This window comes from Embiotoca jacksoni, unplaced genomic scaffold, assembly GCF_022577435.1.
Source record: "Embiotoca jacksoni isolate LCO1_2020_lvr unplaced genomic scaffold, fEmbJac1.0.p SCAF_2, whole genome shotgun sequence".
Taxonomy (NCBI): Eukaryota; Metazoa; Chordata; class Actinopteri; family Embiotocidae; genus Embiotoca; species Embiotoca jacksoni.
The window spans coordinates 2,357,489-2,383,211 of NW_027185340.1; the positions used below are offsets into that span (position 1 = coordinate 2,357,489).

A 25,723-nucleotide genomic window follows, 5' to 3' on the forward strand; every position below is an offset into this window, starting at 1 on the left:
AAAGCCAGTTTAATAAATTACATTCATCATAAAATAGAAGAGAATACATTTTAAAAGTGTTCTGAGCTAATGTAAAACTAGTAAAATATGCAGTTTTACTCATATATTCTGTTAATAAGGTGTAGAACTTTTCACAAGGAAAATACATGAAGAAAAAAAAAGTGAACAAATGCAATATCTCTTGAAAAGTCATTGAAGGAGAGGTTGATATTTGTACACGCCGTTTGCAAAGTAGGGAACTAAAACTTATATGAAAGATGCTCAAAGGAACGTAATGTATGTGAGAGACAATTATTCACCTCACCAGACACAACGCCCTCTCCGTCTGCTGGAAGTTTCAAACAAACATGGGTAATTGCATAATGTGGCATTAATCACTTCTTAATTCAACCCAAAATGTTGAACTCCTTAAATCTTACTTTTACAAAAGTATTTTACCTTCTTTTGTAAAGTACTTTACCATCTTAAAGTAAAACAAAAGGAAACGATAGTACGTACACACACGTTTGAGCATCGGTGAAATTAAGCGCAAGACTAAATCTGAACGGGCGTACACACAATATTAATGCGCTGTACATTTATTTCTAACATATGTGACTTAAGTAAAGTCAATTTAACCGGGTGATTTTCACACAAAGCCTTTTAAATATGCTTAGATGTCATTGCATGCACACTTCTTTAGGCACTTGTAACATTCAAATAATACAGTACTGACAAGGGACTGTAATATTAAGACTAACAGTTCACACAATTCCCAACACGCAACCCTTACAGGATCACAAGAGTCTGAATATAAGCGACTCCACGCCCCTTTTTGTTTGGGTTAACTTTCATGGCTGTGGAGGCTCTTCTTCGGAACAAGGTTTGCTATATCTGGTTGAACAAGTGAAAACTACTTACAGATTTATTATAAGTCAACCATTAACATGACCATTTCTTAAATAGCTTTTCAAATGAAGAACAAGGGGTAATTTGGAAATTGAAGTATGTGCATCAAATGGATAACACATTGTTTTCTCTCAGCAAACAACCTGTATATGCAATGCAAAGGCACACCAGGAGGTGGAGCACTGATCCAGTTCTCTGAGGGGAAAGTCTGTACATGCACCTCCCCTCAGAGCATTTTAAAGGGACATCCATGAGCCTGCCATCAAATTAATTACAATACAGAGTTTAAAGTAAAAATAAGTGCTTTCATTTAAAATAATTCAAATCTGGCACTAGATAAACAATCATTAATGTGGAAAAACGTTCTTAGTTTAAATAAGACATTCAAGAAGGAAAAAAAAATACTTGTTCAATATAATAATAATAAAAATGTAACAATCTCCAATATAGGACCTTTTTACACCTGACATTAACATGTACAGTCTACACACCGAAAACTGATGTCAGGTCAGATCAGTCGTCCTTTTCACTTAGAATATTTACATAATCTAAAATGGTTAGCGAGCAACATTTCAGTTCGTATTAAAGTGTTACTACTGTATCTGCACTGCCTGTTTCCTGCTTGGATTTATTCAGAAGGGCCCTTTATATTTACTCTTGTGTGTAAATCGGACATATATTGCCTTGGTTTAGGAAATATATTATTATAGTATATTAAGCATATTAATGAGGATGCGTGTTAATGCAGGTGCAAAGGAGTGTACATACAAGAATCCTCTGTGACACCTATCTAACAGTATAATCTTAGTAAACTGAGCCACTGACGGTAAATTATCAACAGAGGTCAACGTTTGTGAACATGTTTTTATAATCAGTGATGTCATCAGCATGCAGCTTGTTGAACGTTGTGTGGACAGAATATTTACAGAGGAACTGCTCGGGACCTTTAACAGCAGCACTGACGTCTGGTTCTGGCGGTTACTTGAGGATGATCTGTTCCAGAGGCAAAACACATTCACTGAATAGTTTCACACAACACCAACAAATACGAGGTTCAAACGCGTTTTTGTTACATGGTAAATGTTTTTTTTTTTTTAAGTTAAGATTTACTGTTATAGTTGAATTTCAAATTAAAAGGTTAAATGAGATAAATCTTGATACTACTCTGACGTAAACCTTATATATCTTTAAAAGAAAAAAAAAAACATTCCTAGAATTTAAATCTTATTTATGATTATTTTACCCAATTTCTTATCTTAAATATACACTTTCTGCTTCTTTAAAAATGTTCACTGCAATTTAAATGCCTAAGTATCTCATCTGAAAAATGTCTAAAAAAATGTCCCTCCTGTGTTGGTTTGGTTTAATATTGTTTTTAATTTATTTTAATCTGTTTTATTGCTCATTTGATTTGATTTAATTATTATGAGTCTCCATAATTCAGTTTTAGTGCTGTTTGTGTCGCACTTTGGTCAACTGATGTTGTGTATCAATGTGCTATATAAGTAAGCATGCCAGTTTAAACCTTCAATTCTGTGCATATGACTATATATAAACGCTATTAAACAAGGCTATGAATCAAGAAAGGAACATAATTGACAAAATAAAGAATCCTGCTTAGGACCAAATATGTTATTTCACTCATCAAAATGTTTCAAATCAAATGTTTTAGTCGGATGAGTTAAAATAAACAAAATATAAATAACACAAATGTCCCATCAATACAAACATAATATTAACTAATATAACATGTATGGTGGGATCCTGAGCTACTGTTGTGTTTGAAAAAGACACCGACATCAAACAAAGCTTAAAACATGCAATAAAGAATATATGCAACAAACTACTGGCAAATGAAAGACCTCTAAATAGGTGTTGTCTTGTTGTAAGGGAAAGGGGTGAGATGCAGCCTGGTAGTTTCTGCTGAAGGTCTACAGGTACATGGAGCTGATTGACGGCAATGCAAGCAGGGTACCTCTATGCTGACAAAGCAACTCTCCTGATTTTAAGATGAAGCACTCATTCAGAGCTCAAGGATTTATGACAGAAAGCTTTAAAAAGGAGCAAACCTGATTGGTTGGTGCTGTTGCTGCGTAGGGGACACTTGTGGCGGGAGTAGTTGCTGCAGAGACAGTAGCAGGCGTAGCACTGTACATCATGGGGACTTTTTCAGGAAGGGAACCATGAAAGCAATGAAAAGGGAGGTGGAGCATTATGGTAACCATAGCGATGTCTCTCGCTCTCTCTCACTCTCTCTCTCGCTCTCTCTTGCCAGGCAAATACAAAATGACATTAGCAGCAAGCCATCATTGGGTTAGACCAGCAGATGGCATGTGATCACACAGCAAAGCGAGACAGCAGGGGAGAACATAAAAGGAGGGCTGATAAGAGATAAAATTAGGAAATCTGTCCATAATTTGACATCCCACAAGAGATGGCCATGTACAGCCAAACATCATGATCAAAGTGTTTTTATATGACATTTTTAAAGTTTAAATCATGTAAAACGTTTAAGAGTGTAAAAAAAACACCAAAAAAACCCAAAGAGGTGGATCTCAGGGATGCTGATCAAATTTCCTAATCCTTTCTAATGGCGCACGGCAATTCTACAAACAGAACCCACCAAAATACTTTAATTTCTATACTTGTGCTTGGACTATTTGGAATAATGTTACAAGCAAGTATATATAGACAAGGCTCAGTGATCAGAGAAGCAAACATATGTGTCACAAAGCCCAAAAACGTATTCAGATGAAGAGTATCCTCTCATTGCAAGATGAAGGCTTTAGTTCAGGTTTCTGATTCAAAGTGGTGTTTTCCTGTTGGAGTAACAAGAATACACTATCTTATACAAACACAGTTCTTTTTCCCCCCTCTGTGTTCACTTTTCAATATGAGACCGTTTTAAAAGAAAACATGAGTAAGGGACCTACCAAGGCTGTTACCAGGACCCATGCAGAAGACAGAACCTGTAATTATGAAACAGAGACAAACAGAGAAGGTGTTTTAGCGAGGCTGACAAATGTCTGTTAATATTAAGCTTCATATATACACACAAAACAGGCCCACGGTGTTCAGACAGTTCTCTGATGGATAAGAGTTTAACATACTATATCTAGAGTAGTCCCACGAGCAAAAGCCAGGAGACGCAACTCTAAATGGGAGGCTCAAATCATAACAGATAAGAAATACTTTTCTTAGCAGACATTTATACTTGTCACTTGTTAAGAAAAAAATAATAATCCATAAACAGTTTAGTGGCCCACCTGTGGGATAAAATGCTGCCGTGGGGTGCTGCAGTTGTGTGTTGGCCAGAGCCTGTTGGTAGGTGAATAAACTGGGACTGAGGAGGGAGCTGGCCCAGCTGCCCTTCTCAAGAGTTGGTCTCTTTGGTAGGGGCTGCAGGAGACTGTGGGGAAAGCCCTGAAAAGTGACAAGAGGAGATATTTAACTTCCCAAACGTTCCCCTCTCTCTGTTCAACATAATCTTAAAATACACTTTAAGTTAGTATTTAAGAAAAAAAAATGGCAGAAATGACTACACAATACATGATGGAAAAACAAAAATCAAACACAGTTGTAGGATAAAGATATGATTGGAATAATGTATTAACTAAAACTGAAAACATATTTGTCAACTTAAGCAATTAAAGATACTGATGGTGACTGTACATAAGAACTATACGAGACTTGAAGAAGCTGTAAACCACAATGACAAAAATTAAAAGTTACCACAGTACAATTAATAGCTACATGCAAAGCAAAAGGTGAAAATACCAGTTCTACAGTTGCCTCGAGGGGTCGCTTCATTGCTTTGGCAGTCGACTGAGTCGTTTAATAGCAGGCAGCGAGCACATGATGGCAGTGGGCCAATGGGATTCAAGCGTATTAACATACAGGTAACAGCAAGCAGAGGTGCATCATGGGGGACAGCGTTGTGGATAGGTGAGAAGGGGAAAACAAAACAAAATAATCTGAATGTAGTATACCACATAAAACACAATATACATGCACAGTAACCAAAATAACTGATTAAAGGACACACTAACTGAAGATTCCTTAATTAGTAGGTCAACATACAGTTAATCAATAGTTTTGGCACCACAGATTCACAGTGATAAGGTACAATCCTATTTACTCTTACATGGCATATTGATTACCTTTAAAACATCAATCGAGATGAGATCAGGGTTTGTTAATGATAATCACAACACTACCGCTACCACGATGGAATCAGTGCAGCTATGCACGCTATATAATTTTGAATACATATGCTGATTTGATATAATTAAAGAAGGAATATTTACGTAATGTGCGACAAACACTGAACATTTTTTATTGCCTAATGAAAGATGGCTTGGTTTTATGAGCGCTAGCCAAAAGCAATATCACAAATCAACAGCTGAAATTTACGGTGCGTCGGCTGTCCTAAAGCACCGAACCTGGAGCTCCATTTACTGCGTTCTCACTAACGCTCTCAGCGCAACGACTGACGTCGCCTCGACTTGTACTGTTCATAAAAAAACATAATTGCTTTTGTTAGCTAAACCTCATGCGACAAAAATGTAATGCAAATGTAAGTAACCATAAAAGATGATGTGCATGCAAAGTGACGTAAACGTTCTATAGAGGGCATGGAGGGCAAAGAGGGACGATTTAGTGAAGCAACATGGCTTCACTATATAACTACAAACAAAGTAAATACAGTTCATTTTACACAATAGTTAAAGACTATGCCAAGTGAGAAACTTGAAAATGAATTATATTTAAGCTAATGTAAAAGGAGTTAATGATGTAACTTAATCCAAACAAAGAAACATTTTTGATGCAAGACAAAACAAAAGTTGAATTTACGAAAGATCACAGAGTACATAACACACCACTAAAGTCCTACAGCACAGAATTAAACCATTTATCAAGAAGATTTCTCAGTTAACTGAATTAAAGTGTCCATACTATATATATATATATATATATATATATATATATGAAGTATCAGGAACATGTGCCAATATATCAAAGATATATCATCATTCTATCAGCCTTGAAATGTGAATTAAAGTTCGACTAAATAAAACTTAAAATGCAACACTGGGCGCTGCTATCGCTCTCAGTTTGATTGTCTTTTAATGCAAATTTGCCAGAATGTAAAAGGAAAATGTTTTAAAAAAAGAATTTCAATGACTCCATGAGAACGGGTGTAAAAAGAGGGAGGTGGTGGGGGGGGGGGGGGTGAGGGATGCCTACAGTATCAAACTAAGAAAACCAAAACACTATTTCTGCCTTTCAATAAAAGTGTCAATGAAAAACAGTAAATGTAATTACTGACTTTCTGAAAAATGTAACTTTGCCACGAGACTGAATGCGCCATTAAAAATGATAGTTTACAATATGTAGTGCTCCACATTCAGGGACGTCACGGCAAAACACAACAACAACGAACAAGGCTGCGTCTTACCACGGCTGCAGCTGCGGCCTGGGCCGCCACGGCCGTCTGACTGACTTGTTGTTGACTGGATTTGATTTTGGCCTGCAAGTGTGCAGGCGGGTGAAAATACTTGCACTTCTCCCTGGAACAGCGGCTCTTGATGTAGTCCATGCAAACCGTGACGGTGTTATCGGTGGTGTCGATCATCGGGCTGTCGCTCGGGTGAGCGAAGCGGCAATCTGTTTCCCCTCTCGCGCAGTTTCCCCGCTGAAACTCACGACACACCTGAGAGGAGTAATTACGAGGACGGTGAGAGGAGCTGAGCTTTTAGCACGCAGACAAGATTATGTCAAACCGGCTGGAGTGTTAATGGATGTTTTTTTTATGTTAAATCACACTTTGTGGTGCACGAATACCTCTAACTTGTCTGTACGCTGCAGCTTCTGTGACGGAGAAGAAGAAGAAGACGAAGAAGAGGAGGAGGAGCACTGCACTGTGACAGGGGAGCTCCCAGAAACAAGAACCTGGGTGTTGGGGAGGATGTCTGAGGGAATGAGGCTCATCCCGTGGCTCAAGGGTGTCATGTAGGACCCGTAACCAAGACCAGCATTCGTGCCGAGTCCCTGCGTGACAGGAAACGTTTGCTGCGAGGGGAGACGATACGTATTCGTGAACGAGACGAGCATCGTCACATGAAACAAACACCCGTGAACGACTATGAGGACCTTACCATCGGCTGCAGGCCGGGTCCGGGGATCATGAGCTGCATCTGTTGGGCGAGCACAGCAGCTGCCGTCTTCTGCTGGATGAGATTGTTGCGCCCGTTTATCTCTAACTGCGTTTTTAAGTGCGAAGGCGGATGAAGATACTTGCAGTTTTCTCTTGAGCATCGGCCCTGCATTCAGAAAAAGTAAAAAAAAAAAAAGATACAGGAGCACTTAAGTGGCAGGCGGGTGATTTTTATATTCTTCTTTGTGAGCTGCTCTTTGAAACATAACTAAGAATACAGATTCATCAAATGAAAAGTGTAATAAAGTTCATGTTTTTTCTTTTTCTCAAAATCCTATTACATTATCCAAAAGGATTTTAATGTGAGAGCTGAATCATTGGCAATTTAGTTTATGTCAAAAGCTATCAGCACCAAGCCCAATATGAAGGCCTCTTTCCTGCACCACACTTCCACTCCAGCTCCTCGTGCCCATCTACAGCGTCTCTGAAGCTAATGTGCACATGACAGCTAGTTATGGCTAAAATAAAACCACTTTAAACAGCAGTGGGAGCTGTCATAATGCCCTTAATCAGGGACAAAACATCGCTTGTAGTGCAGACAGACAGACAGACAGCCAGAAGACGGATGGACGGACAGTTTGAGTGGAACAATGAAGAAAAACAGTAAATGTTGTATTGTACAGTCGGTGTTGCTTTAACTCTTTCGTTTGCAGAGTCCCTGGGTCAGAGATGAGATTACGATGAGACTTCACATGAAAGTTGAATGAAATATAAAAGTGTCCATCCTACATACGCAACTGTGCTTCTCACCTCGCACCATAAAATCATCTGTTGTTTGCATTAGCGTTGAACATTAGCTTTAAATATAACCGGCGTGCTGGAGAGCAGTCCCATGTGAATACAACAGAGCGGGCCGGAGGGAGCAGGACTGAGATTTAAACCGGTCAGACACCAGCGCTGTCTTTATGATTATACTCTAGCCATTACCACAGATTTTAATAAAAAGCAGACTCGCCACATAAGACGTCCCTGAGCCTGCCAGCAGCGTTGATTGGCTTTATGTCTCAACAGTTCAGTTGTTAAGCCCCTTTTAGACTTTAAAATGAGCCCTTCCTGTCAATCAAGCATTGGTATTAGCCTAATGAGAGGTTATCTTCGTCTCTCCTACATATTCAAGTTCTACAATCATGTTAACTAATTTCAGCTCATTTGCATTTCTCACCAGAGATTACATGTATTTTCTGTGAGTATCATTGGAGGTTTAACTGTCATTAGTATTTCATTAGTCGTATCTCTGAGAAAGGTAAAGTGCCCTATTTTGAAAAGCCTTGTAAGAGTTACCCATTACAGTATTTCTACCCTGGCAGTAGGTTCATGTGCTACATGTACAGAGAGGGTCAAACCCAAACAGGGTCACCTATTAACTAAATAAATGACTTGACCGTATTCCTGGTTTAGAGAGGAGAGTTTTTGAGGACAGCCTGCTCGTTCTTAAGTTCATTCTTGATGTCGTACAAAACAGTTTAAAGAAGCGATGCGAGTTGTGCTCCGCTGTTTTAGAGGTTTCTTCTCGCAAAAAGAGAGAGCGAGCCGCAGGAAACCGCTCAAGGTAGACCTGTGCCTCAACAAGACTCTCAGCTGCTTCGGTCATGAGACACCAGTATAACAAAGTTCATTTCGTTAGGGGTACACAAACAATGCTGTTTTGAGTTTTACTTTGTAGGCAAGCCTTAATTGAGGAAATCACATGGCGAGACGAACCAAAACAGGGTAGCGTTGCTTCGATGGCTATCTCGCTGTGTCTTAAAAAACAAAAGCTGAGGGGAAAGAGCTCCTGGGTAAGCAGCAGACATGATACCAGTAGAGATATCAGCAACAGACAACATTCCTTAAGACAAAAGTCTATTCATGAAGAAAATCTGTAATATCATCACGAGTGCAACAACAGTAGGTTTGCGAGCTGATCTTCACGACAGACTTTAATTCTACTTTCAGACGTCGCAGTCAGATCCTCAAAATACGATAAAACAAAGCTGGACATTCATTCACAGCTCCAGTAGAAACTCAATCCTCCCTTAAGGTAGCCTCTTTAAGTCCACATTTTAGTCTGGCTCTAAATCGTATCCTTCATTTAGAGCAATTTGTGATTTATTTGATGAGCCACGCGGGACAAAATGGTCAACAACTTTTCTGACAACTTGGGAGTTAAAAATATTTAAACTTTTGAAGTCCATAAAAATGTCAAACATTGTCTCATCCCACAGTAAATTCAGTGTTTCCTATAGTTTTGACTGTAGTTCAAATAAAACAAGCTGTCTGATGACATCGGCTACATAGATGGAAGAATAAATCGATTAACCAAGATAATATTCTGCATATTGGCTCGATAATGAAAATAAAACATGGAATTAGTTCCCCATCAAAGACGATGCAGTCAACAAAAACGGAGAGTAAAATAACACAGATAGAAAATTGAAAAACAGACTTTTAGTTTAAAAACTAAAAGTGCGTGGTAACATAATACAAATGTATGAACTAACAATGTCTGTACTCCTGGTGGTCAAATCAAGAGGAAAGATTCAGTGTCTGAAAAGAAACAAACCCGAGCAAAGCTGTTTCATTGAATAAAAAATGTCCCCCAGTTTCTACTGTTCAGGGGTGTCAGCCATTAAGATCCAATGAGTAGCTCCACTGTGAGTTTCAAAGCACTTTACTAAACTATTTTCTAAACTAAGCTGAATCTTATAACCAGTGACAACAATAACAATATAAATTGAAACACCGCATCGTTTGGATATTCGTTAAAAAAAAAAAAAAAGTCCTCGAGAAATGCAGCGACAATCTGCTTAACAATATTCAAGATAAACAATAAATGCTGTGATTAGATAAAGGAATAAGGCTGCTGCTTTGTGTTAATGCTTCCAGGCCTTGACCACTAGGGCACAGACTGGCTGGGTATAAACCTACAGAGGGGGGATAAGACGATGACTCAACATGACAATAATCCCGGCAAAGCTGTATTGTGGTGTGATAGTGAATGTGTGAGAGTGGATTAAAGCAGCCGTGGCCTCATACAGGGCAACTGAGCAAGCAGGAGAATTAACTGGCTGTAATCCAACTGGCGGCCACGTTATTTGTTTTTTTTATTGTCTACGTCAGACAAGTGATTAAAGCAACCGTTGCAGGTATTTTACTCTATTTCTGGTGTGGTATTACCTATGATTTATTTTGACCTATTTCCACAAACACTGGAGCAATATACCAAATATAATGGAAGATAAAGCTTTTGAAATTGCAAGCTGCATGACATTGGATGTTCCCGGGGCAGTTTACTGACTTTTAGAATTCATTATAAGGTAGGTTGAAGACTTTAAAGAGGACGGTGACGGTACAAGTTGAGGATTATTTCTCTATTTTTAATGCCTACAGGGGAAGACAAGGAGTTTTTATCCCATATTTTGTATACGTTTAAACCTTAAGGTGCAAAAAAACCCGAAAACGTTTCAAAAGCAGGAATGTGATTGTAAAAACATAACGTATCTAAAAAACCAAGATGTATATTTGGCATATTAAAGCTGCAACTGACAGTTTTTTTCTTTCTCGATTAATTTGAAGATCATTTATTGACCAATTCAAAGTAAAAAAAAAAAAAAAAAAAAAAATGCTGATCACATTTTCATAGAATCCAAAATCTTCAAATTCCTTTTTTTTGTCAAGCGGTCAAAAACCCAAATGATTTTTTGATATAATAGATAACAAAATGGTAAAAGCTGGAGCCAACACATGTATCATATGCTTGAAAATTGACTGCAACAATTAATTGATTATTAATTGATTATTTTAGTCTACTAACCTATTAATTGACGAATCACTGCAGCTAAACATGATACAATAAGGAAACCGTTCCCAGAGGGACTTGGCTAACATTTTCTCTCATTTAGTAAAGGATCAATAATGTCTTACCTTCAGAGAGTCGAAGCAGGCAATAACTCGCCCATTCTCAACTTGGCAGCTCTTCGGCGGGTGAGCAAATTTGCATTCCTCATCACTACGTGAACAGTTTCCTCGTTGGAACTGTCGACAGACTTCCAGAGTTAGCCATTTAGTGTCTCTGAATGACGACATGTTTAACGCCATCTCCAAAGCTATTAATCATACAATAAATGTTAAAAGTCACTCTTCCAGTCTAAAGACTCGTACACCAAAAGCCGTAGAATATTCAAAACATTGAGCTGTAAGTAAAGGCCTGTACTCTTTTAAAAGCACAGGATTTCTCCTCCATCAGCTGGAGCAGAAAAATCAGATGGCTGTTCAATCACGGAGAAATCATCCAGCAAAAAGAAACGACTGCGGACGTGGGTTGTTTTTGCAACACAGTCAGGTGTATATTCCACAACTGGTGGAGCCCATCAAACAAGTGAAGGAAGTTTGTCTGACTTGTCGCCTCAGTCACACATTCTCAGGTCATTATTTTATAGTCCTCTTATCCTCTGATATTATGGCTCAAACTTAGCATCCTTTTAGGTGCTGAAGTTGTGCAAACTGGTGGCAAAGGCCCTGCAGCTGAGGTATCTTATGTTGGAGCTTGAGCCTTATAGAAAGCACAGGCCGACCGTGAACGTGGACCCACTTCAGGTCAGGGATATCTTCACAAAGGCACTTTCTGTCGGTGATCTGAAAGAAACAAAAAACATGGATATTACAGAAAGCTAATTAGGCCAAACAAAAACAAAACAACGTGATCTTTTATTAATAATAGTATTAGTATTCATGTTATATCTAGTCATATTAGATTCTTGAGGGACAAGCACAATCCCATCTGGAAAGCAACCACTGTAAATCCACGGTAGTGACAGTCTGTCCTTGTAAATGAATCCACCCTCTAACCAGTAGTTTGATAGCTACAAGACCAGAATTGGGAGGAAAAACAAATATACAACTTGAATCAAAAGTAATATTTAAAGTAAAAACCCTGTCATTTCTCTCGTTCAAACCTCTCAAATAAGGTGATTTGCCGCTTTTGTACCATTATAAACGAAACTCATTTTAGTGTCGGTTACACAAAACCAAGCATGGGAAACTATAACAGATATTTTTCCCTATTTTTTTTTAACAGTTTGTAGACTAAACACTGAATTAATTTAGAGACAATTGGAGGAAAGGCAGGTTCAAACCCAAAACAGTGGTATATACAGAACCGCCCTGAAAACAACGTAAAACCAGTCATATTGTTAGAACCACAATAAAAACTGCATGAAGCCAAAGTTCTGCTCATAAAAACCTGTCAACACAGAAATGAATAAGTTATTTATCGGCAGCGTGGGAACAGGAAAACGTCTCTATAAACCACTCGCCACCTTCTACTGCATCTACTTGATTTTTTTTATATCTCTGAAAGTGATAAATTTTCTATCCAAACCTATTAATCTGCCACAAAATCTGACTTTGATCAAAACAGTAGGTGCAGAGTAACACGGTGAAACGCATAAAACTCCACAAAAACAAGGGAGTATTTGAATCCACAGAGTTTTGATCACATCTCATACAGCACATAACCCACTATTATCCCACAGTTTGACTTTTACTTAGTGGTTTATTGTATTGTAATGTCTTTTAAACCGAGATTTGTGTGAGCTGCTCGACATATGAATTTTCCTGAGATGAATAAAGTAAGTATCTGCCTGCAAGTCTTTTTCCGGCCTAATGTTGTAATGGCAGCCGAATAGGAGGGATAAATATGATCCAATATTTTGGCTAACAATTTTTCATCAGAGTTGTAAACTAAATGCAGCATTATATCTCATTATATCATTTCACACAATCAAATAGGATTTCTCGAGGCCACGCTTCGTCACTGAACATATTAGCGTGTAACAAACATGACGGCCAGAGGGCTGTGTCATAGGAATCAAATAATCAATAACAGCCTATGAACACTTCCGCGTTCAAATCCATATTACCATACAATGTGGGTTATAGTACTTTTTTTTTTTTTTTTAAACAAAGTTTGTTTATCACTATATGTACTAACTACATTTTATCTTAGTCACACATTTGGTGTAATAATGATGTGCTTTTTTCTCTCTCTCTAGTCTACTTTCAACTGCACTGCTCCTCTGTTGGTAATGCTGCAGTCAGATATGCTGACTCTACGCCCACCAGCGCTCATACAAACTACAAGGAAAGCAAAAAAAAAACAAAAAAACACACACACACACACACACACAGTCGGGTGTTAAACACAAACGGGATCGTCCGACCTGTACACAAAACCCTGCAACCACACAGGAAGTTGCTGAGCAGGCAGATAAAGGAGGTTAACTCATTAGCTGGATAAATCTGTGCGAGAGTTGAAAAGTTAAAGTCCACTGAGAGCAACTAACGTGATCCACGAGCACAACACTCAAAAGACATGTATGTAAAAAACAAACTCTGCTGATCTTCCGGCTTCTTCTCCAACAGCTAAATGGGATCCCACAAGCACACTGCAGCAAATTCCTTTAGGCGCAAGTCAGGAAACGAAGCAAGAAAACCAATCTCACTCTCTCACTCTCTCTCTCTCTCACTTCATGCGGCACTAAGGAACTTCTGGCTGTGGCCTCGAATCCAGGCTGGAGATACAACTTTTCACTGACTTCTTTGTGAAGATATTAAGAACAAGAAAAGCTCTTACCCCTGGTTTCACCCCCGTGGATTGAGTGGCCAAAGATTTTTTCCTCTTCGGCACAGTAAAAACAAGACTGTCTGCCCAGCTCTGACTAAAACATTTCCAGCCACCCCCCCTTCCTGTCTGAGCACTGGCCTCTGGGAAGGCCCTCCCAGTCAGACGTACGGGCCAATGAGAAGCCAGAAGCTGCTGTACTGAGTGAAAGCTTCCTGTTGACCCTTTATCGAGGAATCAAATTTGATTACGAAGACCAAATGGAATTCAACACTTGATACAGACTCCAGAATTTAAAACTGCAAAGAGGTGCAGATCTTAGAAATCATACACATAGTGGGACTGCACCAAAGAAACAACTATATATACATATACACACACACACACATACATATATATATATATATATATATATATTCCAAATCCATCCTGCCAAAGCGTTAAAATACAGTTTGTCTGTCAAGACAGTGCACGGTAATATTAATAATGTGAATTTTTATCGCATATGTTAAGATTGATGTGTGTTAATTACACTTTATACGTCATATTAAAGTATATCCTGAACATGCTTTACACTTTGTTTACACCTAGGCCTGTATTATAATCTCCCTTTTGCATTATTTACAAGTCAGTCGTAGTTTAAATCAGTTTCTGCCATTACAACCCAGGTTTTAAACTACTAGATTTGAACTTTGATATATATAGATATATGAGAGTACACCAGGATATAATACACCACCATTAAACTTTTTTTTGATAGTTGCAGTAAAATGAGTATTAATAAAAAAGTGAAGTTGCTCATGGAACATATAAAATATGATGACATTTGTTAATAAAGCATATCTTACTTGTGATTTAGTACTAATGTTTTTAAAATATTTCTAAATTGAGGATTGGCTCCCATCGTTCAGCTTCATGTTGTATTATGATGACTTGAAGCACTTTTAAATATCCTGGATGTGAATCATTTGGTTTATTAAATGTTATGACTGCTCTGCTGCGTTATTCCGATTATTGGTAGAAAATGTGCACATATCCTCTGAGGTGTGTTACAAACACAGCTGTGAGCATCTCGTTTGATTGTACTTCTGCTAGAAAAACATAATTTTTTACACTAAAAAAAAAATTTAAAAAAAATAAAAAAAAAAATAAAAAAATATAAAATAAATAATTTAAATAAATAAAAACTAAATAAAATAAATAATTTAAATAAATAAATTTAAATAAATATAAAATAAATAAAATAAAATAAAAATAAAATAAATATATTTAAATAAATATAAAATAAATAAAATAAAATAAATATAAAATACATAATTTAAATAAATATAAAATAAATAAAATAAAATAAATATAAAATACATAATTTAAATAAATAAATTTAAATAAATTTAAAATAAAATAAATATAAAATAAATATGTTTAAATAAATATAAAATAAATAAAATAAAATAAATATATTTAAATAAATATAAAATAAATAAAATAAAATAAATATAAAATAAATAATTTAAATAAATAACTTTAAATAAATATAAAATAAAAATAAATAAAAAAATGCACTAAAAAAATAATTTAAACTATAATCGGTACGTACTTGTTTTGCATCCCACCGGTGCTGCTAGCAGTTTGAGACTTCGCGGATAGCTCTGATTTGCATTCTCATCCTGAGCTACCTCCAGCTAGCTTAAACACGAAACCCTATTTAGCAGGGGCGAGCTCGACACCGCCGCTGTCACACACGCTCTTCAACATTTAAACGTCCATCTTAACACGAACGTGTTATTAGTTTGCGTCAAGCTGCACAGCGAGCCGAGCCGAGCCGAGCCGAGCCGAGGAGAGGAGAGGACCGCGCTTACCTCATCCTCGCGGATTCAACCGCTTCCCAGAAGGACACGGACGGCGACCAACGCAGCGCAGCTACCGCAGGACGAGACGACACACGGCGGGGCTGAACTCACGGAAACAAGACGTCAAAGTCCGCCCGGCAGCCCGTTTAATTCCTCTCCATTTGCAGAATTAAAAGCTCGTTATTTCATCTCCGCGCCCGACCTGCTTTCTTCTTACTTTTTGAAGCGCTGCACAGATTTAAGCAACAAGCTTTTGACAGCTTACTGTACGGGGCCGTCGGTTTCACGCGGCGAGGAAGAGGGATGTCGGGGTGCGCTGAGGAACCCGAAGGACGACCGGCGATTTAATAAACAACGTTGGAAGCAGAGTTCAGAAAAATAGTCGACTAAATAAAAGTACACGACGTGTCAATTTGACTTTAAAACGATTTTATTATTTGTAAAAATTAAGTCTTCCCGTAACTTCGATTACCTAACACCCCCCCCTATGACCGCAAAGTGGTACGATCCACACGAATGCCAGTAGGCTAAAAGGGCAAGGGTTTGCTTGTTACCAGGGGAACAGTATTGAAACCATGTGAGTTTTGTGGATTATTTTTTTTTTTAGTTTTTTTTTTTTTTATAAGAAACCGTTTTCACGAACAAAATGTAAACATTTTATCAGCAAAGCATATTAATATAGACTCACAAAGGTAATGTGAAATTATAACTCAGCCAAATAATTCTTCTTCAGCCTACAAGTAGGCTTTAAAAATGACCTGAAGAGATGTGTGATCATCTATTTGTAAAGGAAAAAGGATTTTTTTTTTAAATTTTTTTTATATATATAATAAGAGTGATAATGAAAAACCTTTGATTTTTATAATCAGGATAAAAAGCTAAAAGACTGACAGTCTCAGGTTTGCTCAAGGTCAAATAAGATGGATGCTATCCCAGATAAGAGCTGACAGGACGGGAAATGGAGGAAGACAGAGAAAGTTCAACAACATACATGTATGGCTGTTGTTGTTTATCTGCTGCAGCGCGTCGCCTATCTGTTTTATTCTTGTCTTTAATTTTGTAAATTGGTCCTGAAAGTATTTATAGAAGCCACATTCTTTCAAGTGGATTAAAAGCGTCAGCTGTGGGACGATGAATCGGTTATCTGAACACATCAGAATATAGAAACAGATCAGACGGCTGTAGTTTTATATTGCTGTGTGATGGTGTGAATAGTGTGAAAACTTAACAATAATTAGTTTAGTATTCACTCCTTCGAGCGGCATGTCTGTATGAAACCTATTCTGGAGCAAAAATGATGAACACATCTTTTTTTTTGGGAAACGCAAATAGAAAATTGTGGGCAAATGTAAGATTTTATCCATTCCATACTTACCGTGAAATGAAACAGTCGTGACTAATTGATTGCCCCTTTTCTGTTTCTGAAGTATTCTCGAGGCAACAAACGAGCTTTAGCTGATCTTTCACAGCGACAGATCCCAAACTGGAGATGTGGCACTGCACCGAAAGGTCACCATATTGCTCTCTTTGAGGGAAATGCCACCATCACACAGCGAATATAATGACGAAGAAAGCAGCTTTCATTCATTTGACATTAACTCTCTTTGTTGTCTGTTTGGTCATTTATACTCCATTTAGTGTTACTTGGCATTGTTTTCCAACCGTGTGGCTTTTGAGGTTGTTTTTTTTTATTTGTTTTTATTTATATGCTATTATGTGCTATTTAAGAAATACAGAATTTAGTGGGTTGTCAGTCACAGCATCAGGCTTGACTCCTCATGTATCAGTCAATCAGTCTGCTTGACTTGAAAACTATTGCCTGACAATAATAAAAAGGTTTATTAGGGGAAACCAATGCTTTGATTTTTAACAGCAAATAAAACAAAAGTGAATAAAAATTTTATATTAATCCTGTCACAAATAAGACAAATAATTTCAGAACTGAAGCTCTCTGCCACCTCTTGCCTTTAAATATTTTCTCAGTTTTTATTAAGAATGACTTAAATGACACCTTATAATGCATCCGAATGATTTAGTACAAAAGTAAACCTGCAGCACAATTAATTAACGAAAGCAGTCCTACAATCTAGAGGTAGAAAATGGCAAAAACTAAGAAATAAGATCTAATCTGAATGTGTTTCTACTGTCCTTACATTCCTGTTGTAAACTTTACAAAAACCATGGAAAATCATATACAAATTAACAGCTCGTCAAATAGTCAGGGGGAGACGTAAGTAGTAATTGCATACTATGACCAGTAGATGTCAGTCTTCTCTAAAATATATTTTTAACAAATCTTACCACCCCACAGATGCAACAGTGGGGTGTGTGCTCTGTGGTGCAAGCTGTGCTCACTGAAGGTTAATTGTGGGTAAATAAATTACCTGCATGATCAAATTTGGCTTAACATTTCATTTCAGTGTACAAATGATCTCTAACTGTCTGATCGTATCATCCCTACTCTACATAAAATTAGCTCGGCCTGTGTCAATTTCAGGTAAACCTAAAGCAAACTAATTATACTGAAGTTCTCGCCAGTGTCTCTGTTTTCAAACCACACTGCCTTATGACGTATTGTCGTGGTTCTGCCCTTCAGTTTGTTGGGTTCCCTGTTTTACTTTTAAATCACTTGCCTATTGTGTCTTTTTCTTTTAATTGCTGCCTTTGTGTTTTTCCACTTTCTGTGCTGCTCACCTGTGCTTCATCAGCACATCAGCTCAACTTCACCCCTGTAAGTTGCCACGTTGTCTGTTCTTCTGTGTAAATTTGGTTGTTTTTTCTTAGAATTGCTTTCGCTTGTTCATGGGTTTTGTTTGTTCCCTGATTGTTGATCAACCTGCAGTTTATAAGTAAAGCTCACTTTTGCTTTGACTATACCTGCCTCACCTGCTCCTTTAGCAGTGATCGCCAATGCATGTTTCAAAGTATCAGTGTAAAATAATGCAGCATGATGGACATAAGGATTTTCACCTGCTTAACTTTGTTTCTGCATTTGTTTGAATAGTAAAAACAGCAGAATTCTTGTTTATGTTAATAAAATTTAAGCTATTCACTATGTAAACACTGTTTGTAATGATGTTCTTAGACTCATTAGCTTCTGCTTATCAGGCGCCAGATTGTGCTGACGATAAAATTTCAGGAAGTAAAGCGCTGTATTTGAATAACACTGTACTTTCTTCAAGTCATTACACACTTATTATGGTTAGATAATGATGATAATAAAATCATACCATCTGGGTGGAAATGACTTGCTGCAGTTGCTGGCTGAAATGCTGAGCTAGCCATCCTTACTGTACAACCTGAGGGCAAGCAGAGAGCTGTAATTTACTAAGTTAACTCAATATAAGAAGAGGTGCTTTGCATTCACGATGGAGGGTATGTGGGAATTGTTGTTGAACTTAACACTAAATCTGTGTTCTCATAAAAATAACAATCAATTCATTACGTTTGAGGCTGTTTTTCAGGGTTCAAAAACACCCCACTTTGATAGTTCAGTTTATTCTTCTATAAGGGAAATTTGTTGTGTCATCCTTGTGTCTACAAACATGATTTTTTTTTTTACTTAAGTTGTCTTGCAGGAGGTAACATCTGTATTATTTCAGTTGTTGTGAAATATCAAGTCTTATAGAAGCACCAGACATGAGCATACCTTGTTTGTTCTTCACCAGAAACAAATAAAACATTCAGATGAATATGCTCTCTAATAATGTAACGTAGGTTATTTTGGACTCTTTTCTGTTTGCCTTGACATTTTGCGAGATGAAAAAGAATCAGTGCAGCAGTCTCACAATTTGTTCTGTCTCTGTAAGATGACGACGTTTCCATATTCTTCATAAATTGGTTGACAAATGCCAAGTTAAAGGAAGCAAAAAAATAAATAAAGTGATTAAATCTGTGTATACTGCACTACACATATATGTGAATGCTAATATGCGAGCACTGAGTTGTTTTGTTAAGGTTAATAAGGCAATTTTTATTCAAGCTTTCCTTTACCTGCGTTATTTCAACAGAGCTTTTTTTGTTTGTTCCTGAAATATTAAAGCTTCAGTTAGCTCCACATCTTTACTTTAAAATGCGAATGTAGCAGCAGGCAGATAAATCTTAGTGTAATATTTATGTTTTGAAAGTGATATACATCTCTATCTTTTTCCCACAGCATGATGAAGCAGATTCCAGCCAACTGTTTAAGTAGATACGGTGGGTGGATGTATCAGCTGATGGAGAGGCAGCATTAATCACTGTTAACAAAACTGAGTACATACTAGAAGGAGAACATAAAAAACAAACAGCACACACCGTAATGTCATGGTCATTCAATGCATTTATTTCCGATGTGTTAAGCAGGTCTCACTCTTTTTTTTTTAGGTCTGACATGAAAACTGGCAGATTAAATATAACACGGCAAAAGGCTTTTAGATTGTTCTTTTCATCACAAGACTTTTAATATGTACACAGAAATTCTTACACTAACAACGCTCCCTTCCAGTATTACTGATTACCGTCAGGCAAAGGTGTTCTTCAGCAACAGTTAAAATCATTTAAATAATCATATGAATCGATATCTCAGGGAAACGCCTCTTCATGGAGCGGCCGCACATGTTCATTTAACTCCTTTAACAAAGTGGCATTTCACACATTTCTGAGAACGGCATCATAATTTATAGTCAAAATCTATGTTTTCTGTTTTCGTCCCTTTTGTCTTTGAATTGGTGGAAAGTCTTCATAAAGACATTTTTTGACAAAGCAAATACTAGCAATTAACAAAGAGCGAAGAGGCATACTGCTGTTTGTTTTTTTGTTTTTTTCAGCAGTTAAACACTTAATACTTTTAATGCCTGGAAAAGTAATAAGTGGAGTCGGCCAACATGTAAAACATGATACAGAAATGTGAACCGCAACAAGAAAACAAAAAACCCAACTACGGCATGAACTGATGAGACGTCACCCTTTTACATGAGTTTTTATCAACACTTTGTTGATTATGCCAAGGCGATGAATGCTCAGTTTATAACTGTAATTGAATTTACAATGATACAATGATAACACAAAGACACCCCCCCTCCCAGCCCCCACACCGACACACTCACACAAACTGTATATGTAAATGTGTAAAACTTGAGTTCACAGCACATTTCCAAGTGTTTCATATTGTCTTATTAGTAGCTGTGAGACATTCCTACTCATCATGCCATCTGCCCCTGGGGAACATTGCCACTTAATATATATCACTGACTACAGTATGTTCACACTCTACAATCAAATCATTTTGTATGTAAGCGCTATTATTAAGTGTCACCAAAGAAAGGTCAAAAATAAATGGTGTCATGGCGAGCAGTGTGGAGGATTTAATGTCATCTTGTGGTGAGGCTGCAGATTGTAAGCTATCTGAAAACCTCTCACCTCACCCTCTCCTCCCAAGAGTCTAAGAAAATCTATTGTGGCCGTGAAAAATGGGAAAGGTCCTCTCTACAGCCAGTGTTTGGTTGGTCCCTTCGGGGCTACTGCAGAAACACAGTCGTGCAACATGGCGGGCTCCCTGGAAGAGAATCTGCTCCCGATGTAGACATGAAGGGCCCTTTCCAAAGTTTTCAGGTACACTAATGTAAACAAAACTGTGACTATTACATTCAACAGAACCCCCTGAATCCAACACATCGTTCCTTTTGTAATGAAGTCTTCTCGTGACATTAGACTTAGTGGTGAATGCATTCACTGTGAAGCACTCACACTCTCAAAGGTAACATTAGTACAGGCTGCCTTTTTCACAGCAGGTTTTTTCTTTGCAGCTAAGTGGCATACAGCTCGCTTTAATTAATCACGTGTTGTCAAAGTGTCATCTGGAAAAAAATAAACTGTAAAAGTAAACTTCCTACATTGAACTCACATTTCTATGAAGTTGAAAAAGTTTCGGTTGTTTTTCAAGAGAGAGATTTTGTTGTTTGTGTTTTAATGGTTTAAAGTGCCAGAACGCCGTCGAATTAAGGTGGAAAGTAAATTTACTCAAGTACTGTACGAGAGTCGAATTTAAAGGTACTTGTGCGCTACTTAGACATATGCCATTTCATGCTAATCAAAACAGCAAAACTTGCACATTTCAGAGGGAACTTTTTACAGTTCAATATGATGCTTTGTGGGTGAAAATGGCAGAGCTTCCTAAATTACCCATCATCAATCACTTGACATGATATTCCATTGCTACACCACAAATGGCATGAGTGCATGATTTCTAAATTATGCAAAGAACAATCAAATATTCAGAGCTGTTAACACGGTTAGCAACACTTGAAACACTTGGCTGGGTGTTATCGTTGTGCTACACACCTCGTCTTTCTTCTGCCTCATCCATCCACACACTTACTGAACTCACGCAGAAGAGCACCCATACAGCTAAAAAAAAACAAAAAAAACAACAACACCACACCAACATTCATTCAACACATTCAGTGCAGCAGCTGCATGAATAACTCACACAAGAAGTGAAACAAAACTGTGCCATATGAGGTATTCTATAGGTAACTGCAATCAGAGAAAAAACATGAGAAATTACTGTCACAATATCAGCAGCTATATGACTTCAGTGTTGACACTTGGTAAACATTTAATTTGATAAGCATGGGTTGTGAGGGAATACGAGATAAGGGACGTAAAAAGCACCTCAGTCTCTGAAGCCTGTTTAACCAGATAAAAACAAACTGGATTTGAGGGACTTAAATCGTACAGAGGAAATTACAGAAATGTTTTATTTCTGTACTATCTGCTTTGAGGCTTGTCTTTGTATCCTGGCGCTCAGCTGGTGTTAAAGCGCTCTCACTGCCCACAGTGCTGCCGCCGTCAGCTCTACAAATATGTAAAAGCAGCCAGTGTGATGGGGAGGGGCATGAGAACTGAATGCTGATCGTCTCATTAACAGTCACAGCGACAGACCGGCCGCACTGACACATTTCATCACCTGTACTATTTACCAACTTTTTATCTCCGCAACCCACTACTTCAAAAAGGGAGGGACTCTCAAAGTATGCTCTTCTTTTCACCACAGATACAATGGTCAACAAAAGTAAACGGTAAGCTATTTTGTTCTGCCATGTGACTGCCTTTTTGTTTTCTTTGGGAGAGGTGATGAAGTCTGCAAGCTATTGCACTTGAGAAAACAATATATATTGCACTGTAAACAAAATATCAGCATCAGAGACAATCTTTTATAATTTGGTTTAAAAGACGGGGACTGCATGCATACGATGTTGTCTTGAGCGAGGGCTTCGTTGGCTTTAAACAAAAAGAAAACAGACACACTGTGTTCATTAATCACTTTGACGCTGCACAGTAAATCTTTTGGAAATCACTCTCCGCAGTTGTAAGTATAATGTGGACGTGTGACATGCAACCATCAGTTCTTCCACAATAACTTTCAGATGAAATATGTTTTCTACCAGTTGCAATATAGACAATGACTTCAGTGACATTCATCAACTTTGCAGTGAATGTCAAAGTATAAATCGATGCAGTCTGTAGCAGCGTCTTTTTTCTTCTTCTTTGAACTCAATTTACAGTCTTATTCAACAGATTTTAAATAACCAAGGCAATAATTCAATGACAAAAATATAGAAACAGCATTTTAAAGATTTAAGACACCAACGGGCACTCCGAGACAGAGCTGCTGTGAGTCTCACAGACTTGGCAGTTTTCGTTACGAAATAGCGGAGCACTCGGTTCACACTGAAGCTGACAAAACAAATAGATGCGGTCGACAGATTAATGGTGAGACACAAAGAGAGACATGAGATGTGCAAGAGAGAGTCAAACGAAATGTTTAAAGTAGTCTTTGAGGATTCTCCATCTGTCTTGCTTCTCTCTCTTTATGGGATCGAAGCCTCACCAACGAGCCACTTGGCTTGTGTAGTCCTCCGTGGTGGTGGAGAAGTCACTGTCAGCTTCCTTCTCGAAGCCTCCTCCCCCTCCCCCGCCTCTGTTTCCACCGCCTCTGTGTTTGGGCGGCCACGGCCGGCCCTGCTCCCTTTGCTCTCGGAGCCAACGCCTCTCCTCGCGCCTCTTCAAGCGCACCTCCTGGTGCTCCCTCTGGCGGGTGAACTGGAAACGCTGGAGGAACAGGTCCTTCGCGTACTCGTACAACTGCACATCCAAGAAGTTAAGTTCTTCGATTCGTCTGCGCACGAGCTCGCTCAGGTCCACGTTGGCGGCTCGTGTGCTGTTGATCTGCGTGAACGCGGAGATGAAGCGCAGGCTGAACGTCCGCTCAAACAGGTACTGCGTCTTGCGTTGAAACTCAGTCAGGCCGTAGAAAGCCATGTTCTTCAGGTTGCTCATGGCGCTGCTTAAAAGAATGTGGTCACGCTGGCTCTCATTCATTGAGGACAAGTTGTAGCAGCCCACCAGGCTGAGGTCAGCCAGCATTCGGACCTGACGGTTATTGGCCAGGTTCGACGGGCAGTTCATGAACTCTGTCAGGGTGACACCGGACCAGTCATCACCGCTGTAGCAGGTGGGCAGCTCGTCCTGGGTGGGCGAGCGTCCATCGCACATATGGAGGGCGGTCTTCCATGTGGCTCCTCGCTGGACGTGTTTCCACTCACTCAGGTAGCGGGAGACTGGGTCGCGCAGCATGGTGATGTAGTAGAAGTTCCTGCAGCCAAAACAAACACAGTTAGAGAGCTGTGAGCGCATCGCCATCACAGAGGGCTGCCCTGCATTGTGCTGACAGATGGTGACTTTTGTCTGTGCATGAGACTTCAAGGTTGAATGCTAATTGGAAAACTGAAAGTCTCACTAATGAGGTTATTACAGTTAGTTTCTATATATTGCCCTTGCCAACTGAACCTCTGCACCAGAGCAGCGAATTTACAAAACTAAGTAAGAACGGTTTCCGTTTCACAGATTTCACCAACCTGCCAACACAGAGTATAATTGGGAATCAAGACATAGCTGTAATCCACGGACACAGAGAAAGTGAATAAAAACTGACCTAACTAAATCCCAAACATGTCATTGTTACAGAATAATGAGGTTTCAAATTTCATGCCACAAATCTGTACTACTTTTAACTGGGTACCTTAACCATTGTTACCGAGTCACTGCAGGGTTGGAAAAAAAAAAACAATTGACTAGTTTTGTGGTGGTGACAACTGGTAAACCCACACACACACACACACACACACACACACACACACACACACACACACACACACACACACACACACACACACACACGCATGAACATGCACTCAATCGTTGTCAGTGAACATGGGAGACAAACAAGACAGCAGAACTTTAATTCATCAGACTTTGCAGTGTAAACAAAAGGACATACGAAAGCTCTTTGATTGAGCAAGGAAACAATTTAATATCAGTATGTCTAAAAAAAAAAAGAAACATGTCAGGTTGAAATAAAACTACCTGGGTTCAAATTATGTAAAAGTTTGTTTTGCTCCAGTGACAAGCCAAGTTACAGCTGTCCTTCATATCAACAATGACCTCTGAGGTGATCTACTGTGCTGAACTGAAGGTATGTCAAAACACACTCTGATGGAAAACAAAGATTAGACAGATGTTGGCCAGGTAAACCTTTTCCTAAGATGATGTCCTTTGAGTGTAGCATGAATATTTAATGATGCAAGAACCCCCGGAGAGCAGCTTGAGCAGGTAAAGTGGAGAGCGGTGCTGAGATTTCACCCTGACACCAAAGCTGCTCTCAGCACTGTTTCACTTCTGGCAGCACAGCAAACATCCAAGCAGTTTCACCCAGGAGTGGGAATAAAAAAATAAAAGTTACACAAACATTCTCCTCTGCTTGTCCTTACTTGGACGATAGACTTGAAAGTGTTCTGAAATATTATCTGCATAGGATACAATCTGCATAGTTAAAGTCTCCAGCACGTGGGTTGCTGATTTGAGCTGCATACAAACTATAAGAAAAGGAAAAAGGTTAATTTTTTTTGCCTGAAGACACCATAAAAATGCCAATCTTTAGTGTGTGTGATGATTTGTCCTAACAGTGCCACATGAATGCCATCGCTGAAAATGAGTCAGGCATAAAGCTGTGATTACGACCCTTGTAGCAGCAGCTGCATCCCTGCACTTGCTCCTGGAGATGGCTGCCTGCAGATACATCCTCATTAGACTGGGGATATAAACACATGCAGCAAGTGTTGTGTT

The 25,723-nt window shown here is 38.5% G+C and overlaps 2 protein-coding genes across 5 annotated transcripts in view; both read right to left on the minus strand.

The window, feature by feature from the left end:
* Positions 1 to 1,776: 1,776 nt before the first annotated feature.
* LOC138200906 (muscleblind-like protein 2a) lies at positions 1,777 to 15,837 on the minus strand. 4 transcript variants are annotated; one of them, XM_069153897.1, is made up of 10 exons: positions 15,566 to 15,837; positions 11,009 to 11,719; positions 7,047 to 7,211; positions 6,733 to 6,960; positions 6,347 to 6,601; positions 4,666 to 4,713; positions 4,155 to 4,311; positions 3,822 to 3,857; positions 2,958 to 3,010; positions 1,777 to 1,881 (listed from the first exon to the last, which is right to left on the minus strand). In XM_069153897.1, exons 2-10 carry the CDS (start codon positions 11,180 to 11,182, stop codon positions 1,867 to 1,869), a joined length of 1,131 nt encoding a protein of 376 aa, XP_069009998.1. In that variant the 5' UTR covers positions 11,183 to 11,719; positions 15,566 to 15,837; the 3' UTR covers positions 1,777 to 1,866. The 4 variants fall into 4 exon arrangements, with proteins under 4 accessions (XP_069009998.1, XP_069009997.1, XP_069009999.1 ...); XM_069153896.1 differs by having other exon boundaries at positions 2,958 to 3,052; XM_069153898.1 differs by lacking the exon at positions 4,666 to 4,713 and having other exon boundaries at positions 2,958 to 3,052.
* Positions 15,838 to 20,629: 4,792 nt separating this feature from the next.
* hs6st3b (heparan sulfate 6-O-sulfotransferase 3b) overlaps positions 20,630 to 25,723 on the minus strand; it is a 57,548-nt gene continuing 52,454 nt past the window's right edge. The window contains exon 2 of the mRNA XM_069153901.1: positions 20,630 to 24,194. Coding sequence (XP_069010002.1) covers positions 23,426 to 24,194 — 769 coding nt within the window. The 3' untranslated portion in view covers positions 20,630 to 23,425. The remainder of the gene's footprint in view (positions 24,195 to 25,723) is intronic.

What these genes read in the sequence shown, in the direction of transcription:
- LOC138200906 (XM_069153896.1), bottom strand. Translation starts at nt 11,182, where the DNA reads ATGGCGTTAAACATGTCGTCATTCAGAGACACTAAATGGCTAACTCTG. An exon ending in AGCGTACAGACAAGTTAGAG is followed by an intron (nt 6,602 to 6,732) that starts GTATTCGTGCAC and finishes TACTCCTCTCAG; the next exon opens with GTGTGTCGTGAGTTTCAGCG. An exon ending in TCGAGGCAACTGTAGAACTG is followed by an intron (nt 4,312 to 4,665) that starts GTATTTTCACCT and finishes GTCACTTTTCAG; the next exon opens with GGCTTTCCCCACAGTCTCCT.